Source organism: Larimichthys crocea, chromosome XIII, assembly GCF_000972845.2.
Source record: "Larimichthys crocea isolate SSNF chromosome XIII, L_crocea_2.0, whole genome shotgun sequence".
In the NCBI taxonomy this organism is placed as follows: domain Eukaryota; kingdom Metazoa; phylum Chordata; class Actinopteri; family Sciaenidae; genus Larimichthys; species Larimichthys crocea.
Genome location: NC_040023.1, coordinates 28,782,219 through 28,793,614, shown reverse-complemented (window position 1 = coordinate 28,793,614; position 11,396 = coordinate 28,782,219). Strand labels below are relative to the sequence as shown.

At 38.0% G+C, this 11,396-nt stretch overlaps 1 protein-coding gene across 5 annotated transcripts in view; it reads right to left on the bottom strand.

Annotated features, from left to right (window-relative positions):
* cuedc1b (CUE domain containing 1b) overlaps positions 1–11,179 on the bottom strand; it is a 52,231-nt gene extending 41,052 nt beyond the window's left edge. For 2 of the 5 annotated variants that reach the window (XM_027286295.1, XM_027286296.1), the window contains exons 1-7: positions 11,028–11,156; positions 10,706–10,841; positions 10,107–10,368; positions 8,020–8,085; positions 7,713–7,793; positions 7,514–7,607; positions 2,592–2,650 (exon numbers count right to left, since the gene is read on the bottom strand). In XM_027286295.1, the coding sequence (XP_027142096.1) occupies positions 2,592–2,650; positions 7,514–7,607; positions 7,713–7,793; positions 8,020–8,085; positions 10,107–10,368; positions 10,706–10,841; positions 11,028–11,068 (739 nt within the window). In that variant the 5' untranslated portion in view covers positions 11,069–11,156. Of the gene's footprint in view, positions 1–2,591; positions 2,651–7,513; positions 7,608–7,712; positions 7,794–8,019; positions 8,086–10,106; positions 10,369–10,705; positions 10,842–11,027 lie in introns of all 5 variants that reach the window. The other 3 variants (XR_003463506.1, XM_027286298.1, XM_027286297.1) reach the window with 3 other exon arrangements.
* Positions 11,180–11,396: the final 217 nt, after the last annotated feature.

Sequence of the window (11,396 nt, the reverse complement as noted above, 5' to 3'; positions counted from 1 at the left end):
TGCTGAGAGAGATCCTGCATGTCATCATCGTTGTCCTGTACATCGCTCCCTCTGAAAACCCAACATCTGCCTGCAGCACCATACACACCATCATCTTGACCCCCTTCTGTAATCTGACACAAACATGGCCAATCACTTTTTGCAGTTGTTGCACATTATTTAAATGTAATGTAATGTTGATCTTTTATATACCTTTTATATATACATATATTTAATATATATATTTTTCTTTGTTTGTATACCTGGAGTATTGTAACAAAAATAATTTCCCACTGGGATTATTAAAGTATTTCTGATTCTGATACTAAACCAACCTGAACACCAGCAGAAAAAAAACACAAGAACCAACAGAAAGCATTGAATAAGTCAACTAGTGAACAAATGAGACACTTATGGTGTCCCCAAAACTACTGTGGAAGTACCCCTCTACCTAAACTGCCTATCCACAGATTAAGCTACCTCACACTGAACACTAGCTTTCATGAGGATTAGCGGTGGGCTATAGAAAACACTTAACCCAATAGCCCGGTGAGGCAACCAGCATGCTGGCTATTCACCTGAAAGCTATGGATGTGTCCCCGGGACAACTGCTCTGACCACACATCACACAGAAAATAAACTAAAAAGATAAAAACAACAAGTCCAAATGGACCATGTTGCTAATACCTGAACAGAGAAACTCCATTGAAGCCAAAACATACCACACTAGAGGACCAAACAATCCTTCTGCCAGCTCCTAACTGCCAACTCATGGCAACACCTGCTGAATGCAGGACAAAACTCCCCCTGATTGAAACAACAATCAAATCAACCGAATCTTAAATGCATCTCCCCAAACAAAGAATGTGCCAAATTGTGCCTCAGCCCAAACCAATGCACTTGCAAACAAATACACTAAACCAATCAGGGTACCAAATAACGTCCAACAACAAATCAAATTCGAACGGACAAGCTCCCACTTGTTACAAACCAGGCCGTACAGTCATGACAAAAAGGTGGGAGACGCACACAACCAAAGCCAATCAACAAATGATTTATTAAGAAAAGAATATTTAAACTAAACTAACCGTAGCATATGAAATCAGTAGTATCAGTGGTGTAAGTGAGTGCATGAGTGGAAAAGTGTATGAGTGCGGTGTTGAAACCAGCAGGTTCTCGTGGATCGTGGCTGCTACTGTGATCCTGCACAACGTCCACTACACATTTATTACTGTCATTATTGCTACCATATCTGCTACTGTGGTCATTTTATCATTCATTGTCATTTTATCAGTCATTGTAATTGTACAATATGTTTGTGTTGATCTGTCCTGTACACGTTGCATCCATTGCACGTCTGTCCGTCCTGGGAGAAGGATCCCTCCTCTGTGGCTCTTCCTGAGGTTTCTTCCACATTTTCTCCCTGTTAAAAGGGTTTTTTGTGGGCAAGTTTTTCCTCACTCGAACCGAGGGTCTAAGGACAGAGGGTGTCACTCCCTGTACAGATTGTAAAGCCCTCTGAGGAAAATGTACTTTGTGACTTTGGGCTATACAAATAAAATTGATTTGATTTTGAAATAAATGCTATAACACAAACCATCAAACCAAAAAAACCCAGTTGTTGTCTCAGGGTGGAGAGAAGAGTGGTGCAAAAGGTGCATGGCAGACAGGCCTTAGGCATGTCCACTTGGCTGACGACCCTCTGCCATGCCTACTTAAGGTTATCTGCAACAAGACGAGACACAACCAGGAAATGGAAGACAGGGTGGAGTGGGTCGTCTCAAGCCCTAATGACCTGGAAACCTTTGGAAGCACTTTGAGGGTCAGGTTTTTTACTTTTCAAGTACTTTCAACACAACAAGGCTGGCTGGACTGTCAACTACCTCACCAACAGACCACAGTATGTGAAGCTTCATGACTGTAAATGCGCTTTTACATCTGCTTTTACAGTGAATCATCATCTGATTAGTGGACGACCTGCTCTACCTCCTCCTGAGCCCCAGCAGCCCAGCTGTGTGTCTAATGTAGTGATTTATAGCATGGGTGCCCCACAGGGACCCCACAGGGTACGGTGCGCCCCCCTTTTTGCTTCATCCTGTACACATCAGACTTCAGACACAACACCCACAGCTGTCATCTACAGGAGTTCTCTGATGATACAGCCATCATTGGATGTGTATTGGAAGGAAATGAACTTAGAGAAATGAGCTAGAAGCTTAAATAAGCCAAAGTTAGTTGCAACTGCTGTAAAATACAAATGCCTTTGAAAACTGACATATTTTACCTATTTTTTAAACAAATCAATAAAGTTGCTTGGTTAAAAGGCTAGAAGATGATGGCATAGGAAAACATGGTCCAGACAGCTGCAATTTAATTCAGGATTGTGGGCCTCAAATATGCCTAAAAAAGGGTCAAATGTAAAGTACGAGTCAATCAAAGTAGAGGGGGATGATATGATGGACCTCACTGGGGGATAGACAGACAAAGTGTAGATAGATAGATAGATAGATAGATAGATAGATAGATAGATAGATTCAGCACTTGTAGTGGCGATCTTAACAAAAATAAAAAATAAAATGTTTTAGTTTGTGTGGATGGCATGCATATCTTACCACAGGGATTTCCCTCTACATCGTCAAGAAGATTGGCTGTAGAGTTGGCTGTGCCCAATCTGGAAAGGAGCTTAGTTAAGAAAAACTGCAGCCTTGCAAGCCAGTCGAATCTCATACTTCATAGACTCATAGAAGTTTGCACCACTGAACAAACACTTGCTGCTATAGTTACCAAGCGAAAACGCCAAAATAATGTCGGACTGTCAGACCGTCATGTTCTCTGAACCCTGCATACTCTGACCAGTGATAACATGTTTAGCTGAAGGCCATCATTCAATCGCTGGCTGTTGACATGGTGTCGGCCAAATTAGTATTAGTATTAAATTAGTATTAGTCGACCAAAACCATGACAACCAGAGTTGAGACCAGGAGGCAGAAGTGCAGTCCTACACACTTGCGTTAGAACAGTTACCCACTCAAAACACTATAGAGACTGCTGACCACCTAACTTATCTAAAGAAAAAAACAAACAGAGAAGTTGATAATAAAAACTAAACTAAATCCACCTTTGCAACAGTGCAAAATAAGAGAATTAGAGGTGGATTCTTGAATCAGATCTCTGTCTTCTAAAGCTGTAATAGTAAATGTTGCATGTTACTAACTTAACTTCTTCAGTTTTTGTGTTCTTTCATCCAACAAGTTCTCATGGATTTAGGCTGCTGCTGTGGTCCTGCACAACGTCCACTACATATTAAATTAATTAAAGAATTAAATGTAATTGAATTAATGCCAGAATATGATATGGATTTATTTTGTCTTACTGAGACCTAGCTGTGTGATGGAGAATATGTTAGCTTAAATTAATCAATTCAATTCAATATATAGCACCATATCATAACAGAGAGAGAGAGAGAGAGAGAGAGAGAGAGAGAGAGAGAGAGAGAGAGAGAGAGAGATGTGGACTATGTGGATGTTAAAGGACAAATCCTGATCAGAAACAACTCCAAGGTTCTTTACGGTGGAGCTGGAAGCCAGGGTGATCCCCTCTAGTAAGTCTCTAGAAAGAGAGTTTCTGAAGTGTTTGGGTCCAATTACAAGAACTTTAGTTTTGTCTGAATTTAACATTAGAAAATTGTAGGTCATCGATTTTTTTATATCCTTAAGGCATGCTTGAAGTTTAGCTAACTGGTTGGTTTCATCAGGCTTGATCGATAAATATAATTGGGTGTCATCGGCATAACAATGAACATTAATGGAATGATTCCTAATAATGTTCCCTAAAGGAAGCATATATAAACTGAATAGAAGTGGTCCTAGCACAGAGCCTTGTGGAACGTGACAAACTTTGGTGTGCATGGAGAATTCACCATTAACGTGAACAAACTGAGATCGACCTAAGAAATACAACTTAAACCAGCTTAGAGCAGTTCCTTTGATGCCAGTTAGATGTTCCAGTCTCTGTAAACGAATTTGATGGTTAGTGGTGTCAAATGCAGTACTAAGATGTAACAATACAAGCACAGAGACAAATCCTTTGGCTTTTTAAGAAGAGGTTTAATTACAGCTACTTTAAAGGACTGTGCAACATATCCTGATAATAAAGACAGATTAATCATATCCAATAAAGAAGGGGACAGATTAATCATATCCAATAAAGAAGGGCTAACTAGAGGTAAAACACAAAGCCGAATACTGCACAATCACAAGCTTTACATGTAAAACAGAAAACAACTGACGTGAAACAATTGACGTATCAATTTCTAACAAAGCATAACATGTTGGAAAGGCTGTTGACTTTTACACCTGTGCCCCCTGTGACAGAGGTGATCAGCTGTGCTGTTGAGCACATGAAACAGTGCCGTTACTAGTTAATAGGCAACACAAGAGGCATACCATCAGAACAGAGTGGAAAGTGGACAATATACAATCAATAACATCAAATTATATAGAGTAATAAATGTTTAAATGAACTCTTACACTGTATAAAGGATGTATAATATAGGAATGTATATCAAGTGGTTGAACTCAAACCTTTCATATACAGTAATATAACTTTCCTTTTTCGCTAGCTTGCAGTCTGATATCAAGGTTAGGTAGATCTGGGCCCAGCTCTTTCACATGTAGTTTGTCCGGCAATGTCCTCCTCTGAAACGGATGCTGAAGGAGTGATTTTACCGTAGGGAGGATTGGGTCTTGGAGGAGTACCGTTACGTATCATATTTTGAACATATTAATGGATGTATTCCATTATTTAAACAGAGAAATATGGAAAATATGAATTATTATTATTATTATCATTATCATTATCATCATCATCATCATCATCATCATTTTATTTTTGTGGCTTAGGAGGACGGCGCCGTACTACCCTTTATTGGCCAGCCGCCACTGCTCATGAAGTCATTACAACTTAGACCAAAAGGAATACATGGTTCAATGGAGCTGTGGCTCTCTGTCAGCCTGGCTACAGTGCTGAAGAGAAACCTGAGGTTGTTCTTATTTTCCTCTATTAATGAAGAGTAATAGGCTGCTCTGGCATTACAGAGAGCCTTCCTGTATGTTTTAAGATTGTCTTACCAGACTAAGCGAGATTCTTCCAGGTTAGTGGCATGCGATGCGTTCAGATTTACGTGCCTCTTGCTTTAATTTGTGAGACCCTGTCCATGATGCTAACCTCCTATGTTTAATTATCTTCTTTTCAGAGGTGTGATAGAGTCGAGAGTTGTTCGTAATGAGCCTGTAGTACTATCAACAAGATGATCTATTCTCTCTACACGACGTCCACTACATATATAATTACTGTCATTACTGTTACCATATTTCCATTTGAGTTTATAGTTAGTTTATAGTTAATTAATGATTAGCTGCTGCTGTGCATCTGTGTCTATCTCTATCACAGGTTCCACTGCTACTGTAATCATTTTATCATTCATTGTAATTCATTGTCATTTTATCATTCATTGTAATTGTACAATATGTTTCTGTTGATTTGTTCTGTACACGAGACATCTATTGCACGTCTGTTTTTCCTCACTCAAACCGAGGGTCTAAGTACAATTAAGTAATTAAACCTCTTCTTAAAAAGGCCACTCTTGATTCAGATTTTATGAACTAATATCAAACGTTCCCTTTCTCTCTAAGATACTTGAGAAAGCTCTAGCCAGTCACTTATATGACTTTCCCCAGACAACAATTTGAGGAGAACAGTCATGATTTAGAATGAATCATAACGCAGACACCACTAATGAAAGTTACAAATGCCCTTCTAATGGCATCAGATAAAGGACTTGTCCCTGTACTTGTTAGATCTTAATGTTGCATTTAACACCACTGACCATCAAATTCTACAACAAAGCAGGAATATCTAATTGGCATTAAAGGAACTGGTTTAAGTCTTATTTTTCAGATTAATCTCAGTTTGTTCATGTCAGAATCAATTTTATTCGCTATGCAAGTTTACACCAACACAGAATTTACTGTGGCAGGATTGAGCATACACAGAACACACATATATGGAAAAGAATATGGATATGTACAGTACAGAAGTGCAAATCAGTGTCATAAAGTGTCATGTGCAAAGTTCAGTGCGATTGCTGGGTGGGGGCGGGGTTTTGTCAATGATGAATTCTCCATGCACACCAACACATTGTTCCACAATGTTCTGTCCTTGGAGCAATTATATTCAGCTTATATGTGCTTCCTTTCATTAGGAATTACTCGATTAAATTTCATTGTTATGACAATGATACCCAACTATATTAAGAGTACTGATCAAGCCAGATGAATGCATGTATCATAGATGTTTTTATCTGGATATCAGCATTAGTAATAGTATTTTAATAGTGGTGAAAACCAGGACAATTTGGTAGTGAATGTTGAAAATCCAGGATATCTGGACACGTGGATACATGGTACACAGTGAGCACTTTTGTGGCTGTGTTCCTTCATGCATTTATTTTTTGCTGAAGATGGCTTCTGCTACATATGTGGTGAAAAACAGAAGAAGAGATTAAGAAATCGTATATATTGTTAAAATAATGACAAAGTTCCAAATGACTAGTTTTCTAACTAAATGTATTGAATATATGAATAATCTTAATTTAGAAAAAATACCAGCAACAATTATACAAACATATGTTTATGTGAAAGCCAAAATGTATGGATTTTTCTATTTCTTTATATCACTGTAGGCCATTAAGGACATAACAGGTAATGTGAATATATATGATATAAAAAATAAAGTAATGTGGGTCACCTACCCTAGATTTAAATAAAATTGAAATGACTGAATGTAGGCCAAACACACTTTGCACATATTAAAAGAAAATTGTTTTATGCATTAAACATGCCAAAATTATGCAATTTTATATTTGACTAATGACTAATATTATCAACCTTTTCCTATCCCCAAGGCAAAGGCACTGCTACACTTGCATTTTAGTTAGAAGGAGGGGCAATAGTGTGTTAAGTTGAATGTTACAGCTAAACCACTTGGCTTTACATTTGGACATTTAGCGTACACTTTTATCCAAAGCGACTTACAAAAAAGAGAAACAATCTTGGTTGTGAGACTAGGACATGTTAGTGCTGCAATAAGTACTGTGACAAAACTAGGGGGATAGATTTAACATGTCCAGTTTTGGTAGTGCTAGCAGTGGAGGTACTCTCTGAAGAGCTCGGTCTTCAGGAGGTTTTTAAAGGTAGAGAGGGATGTTTGTCCGTGGAGTGCATTCCGCCAACAGGGAACAACAGACGAGAAAAATCTGGATTACCTTGAGTGAATGGGTGGCAGAGTCAGTTGTTTATTGGAGGAGTACAACAGACGTCCTAAAGCAAAAAAGTCTTATTTTGCTAAAATAAACGTCTCCACTTTTTAAATGCAATATGCTCATAGTAAATCAATAACAATTGGCTTATTTACCAACCTACATCAAAAAAGAAATGTTTGCTAGATAGTGTGACAAAGGTTAAGCAAAGGATACGAATGGTGCTTCAGGAGCATCCTCCTTTTTGACTTTCTCCTCTTTGTCTTCTCTGAAAACGTTCTGGCAATTTCAAATAGTTTCTTCCTTGTTGCTGAAGGTGAGAAAACATCCTAGGACATGAACTACAGCAGCCAATTACCTTAACGGGTAATGCAATTTGTGAAATACCAGTTATATTATAAATAAGAAAACTTACATTTGCCCATGTGTTTGAGTTTGTCTCTGAACAAGGCGTCATCTGAGACGACCTCCATTGAAGCTGCAGAGTACTGCTCTCCTGCACACAGACACAGCAATACTACCACACTGTACATATCTTTACTTGTACACATCAAACACATCAACTGTAGAATCACAAGTGTTTATAGTATGATGTTCATAGCACAAAAATCAACAAATATCACAGTGGATGCACAGACACACACAGACCAGTATTTAGTAGAAGTGTGCAAAGATACAGTTGCAAGTAGCTTGACAAAGGAAGCTTGATGAGTGATATCTACCTGTGGAATTCTCCATGCTAGATGAATGATTGGACTTTGATTTCTTTGACTCATACTTCAACCGATCTAAAAACAGAGAGCAGATGTTATGGCCATTGATGTGAGGAACCAAGATGTGGTGAGCTCTGGTATAATAGTATAATGCCCAAACTTTCAAACCTCCACATCAATTCATCTTTATCAGTGTCTGAGAGTGTAAAACAGTTTTGCATCATTGCAACAGAACAGTCAAGGCAAGAGTTTTTCTTATCACCAATTTTCTCTTATCTGGTTTGTCTCAGCAAAGCCTGGATTTCAGAAGCCAGTATTTCCACTGCTGACACAAACATGTGATTAAACAGACTTTCGTCAAAAGTGATATGCTGTGTTCATCAGTTGCAATGTAAAATCATTTGTTATGATGTTAACTTGTCAAAGACTGGGAATTGGGTACAAATGAAAAATGCCCTGAGCTTAAACTTGGAATTGATGAAGTCTATGTTCTAAACTGAAAGTTAGATATTGACTTTCTGTGAATAAAGTCAGTCTCACTTTCATCTGAGAGTTTTTAATCCCAGGAATATAAAATTATTCTTATTATTTTCATAACAGTATTATGTATATTTCTGAGATTAAGTGATTAATGCAATTAAAGAACTTAGAACCATAACACCTGAAAAACATTGAGTGTGGTTCAGATACATTTGAACCTTGAAAAAGTACCTAAAAAAGCAAGTGCCTTGATCAGGATGTAAAATATGACAAATGGAGACAGATGGAATTAATTTTGTTCAAGGAAAGAAAGAAATTCTAAAGTAACAAAACAGCAATAGCAATCCAAAACTATTAACACTGCTAAATGTAACAGGGCTAAAATGTCAAAGGCAAGACATTTTTTTTTAATGCAGAATCATATTTTAAGTAAATGCAAGACATTTTGGGAATATGTTTATGTAAAATTATGAAATCCATGTCAATCTTGTCTGTAGAGTGGAGACAGAACAGGGCCTTGGACACACTACACGATTTTCTTGAATTAGTAATCTTGAAGCCATTATGGTTGACACACTACATAACCGATCAGCAACTGTCTGGTCTCCAAACTACATGTTCACAAGTAATGAAATGGGCATTGATGCGATATCATACATTTGTGTGCCAATTTGAAGCGGAAAAAAAAGGAAGAAGAAAAGAATAAGGCTGAGACAATGAATTGGCTGCATAAAAGATAGGCTCGAGAACACTTCAGAAAGCCATTGTCAGTAAACACAGTTAAGTGTTAAGACTAGGCTAGGCTAGTTAAGTCACTGCTATTACAAATGGTTCCTCTCAGTTTGGACTCTTAGGGACTATGTTCACTCATAAGTCAGTATAAATCCACTGAACATAACACAAAGACCAAAACACGAAACAGAAGTCAGTAATGTAAACTAAAAGACAAGCAATGCAGTCCGTGGACACCCTGAACCTTAAAAGTTTAGAAAACCAGTTTAGCTCTACCCTCGATCCACTGATCTTCTGATTAGTGAAGAACCTGCTCTACATCCTGAGCCACAAAGAAAACAAAAATATTAACTCAGGATGGAAATAAAAAAGAGGAGGTGTTAAGGTTGCTCAATTGTTAAGACATTTTAAGATAGTTTATTATTAAATTGATTATGATTAATCGATGTGAAATTTAGTTAATCAAAAGTAGAAAAAAGAAAATATTTATTTAGATTTTCTAAAATAAAAACAAACAACTTCACTTCAAGATAGAATTTTTTATTTTTAAGCATTTGCTTGACTTAAAATGAGAAAAGAACATTACTAATTTACAATACCTCCATTAAAAAGTGAAATTATATATTTATTGAATTAGACTTACCTTACTTTTACAACTACTAGGCTACTAAGTACTTCAATATATAAGGCGCTGAATCATAACTCATGTTAAATATGATGATGTTCCAGACCTTTGCTTGAGAAAATTTTGTCTAATCGGGCCTCTTTCAATTCTTATTGAATACCCCTGGCGTCACCTGCATTGTGTGTAGCTCTCGACACTGACCTCATGCTGATAATGAGCGGAATTTATCTGTGTATGACTGGCATGTAGACACTCATACCTCTCTCTAAAGCGATGAGAAACTCGCGGTTGCGTTGCAGTTCTCTCATAAACTCCTCGTTCTGCAGAAAGAGGGCAATGCGCTCATCTTCCAGATACTGCTTCAGTTTCTTGTCTTGCTCTGTAGCTCCAGACGTCAAACCTGGACCTCCAGTGTTCCCTGCGACTCCAGCCTGAGAACCAGACTGGGCAGTCCATTGGGTTATTGAAGAAACTGAGAAGGACGATGATGAATGCTGGAAAAGACTGCTCTGAGAGCTCTGCTGTGGCAAAGACAGAAGAGGTTGAGGTTGTAATGTCAATTCATGTGGTTTCATTTTAGATTACCTAAAGGGGTCATTCAAGTACATTCTCTTGCAGCCATATGGAACATTCTCAGAACCGTTTAACCGTTAACTTTCGTATTTCTATGTTTCTGTACTACAATACCTCACACTGCTACAAATATCAGGACCACTCCTGCCATTACTTCTTCATAGCGATATTCAAAATTTTAAAAATTAGGCCCTTTGTCATTCTTTTTGAGAGTTCGAAAAAACAACAACAACAATAACACTCGACACACCCACAGTATTAACAACTGTTTGCAGACATGTTTACCTTCATACTGTCTAACTGCTGTGGAAGAATCCGCAGGAAATCATCTGGAAGATTTCCAAGCAAAGGAGGGTTCCAGTTCCGGTAGCTTCTGACCTGCTGGTGACCTGGTGGTGGCTTCGCTTCAAATCTTGACAGCCCATTGAGTAACAGGACACATAAGTAATTCTACCCACTGCATTATGTACATGATCAAAATCTAGCTATCCCAAACGATATATAACAAAAGATAATAAGTAGGTAAAATAAAAAAAAGTGTTCTTAATTGATTGCATAATCAAGGTATCAGCTTCTTCTATAAAAATGTTCAGTCTCTCTTCCTTACCTTGGTGGGGCCTCTGGATATTTCCTGTCATAAATGTGCATATCATATGCTGGCGGAGAGTAGACTGGAGGTGGTTCCTCATCTGAACTATCAGGTTCAAGTGTCCGCTCCAGAATCTAGAAAGAAACAGACAAAAGTTTTGCTTCATGTAATTTTTTAAAGGGTGAGTGTGTAGGGTATCTTGAGGTGAAGGAGAAACTATGGAGGCTGTAAAATGCATGCAAAACATGAAAGGCCCTATCTTGAGCCAGTGTTAGGTTGTCTGTTCTGGGCTACTGTAAAAACACAGTTGTTCAACATCGCAGACTTCCTAGAAGAGGACCCACAACATTCTGTAGGTATAAAAGGCAAATTCTAAACGGTAACAAC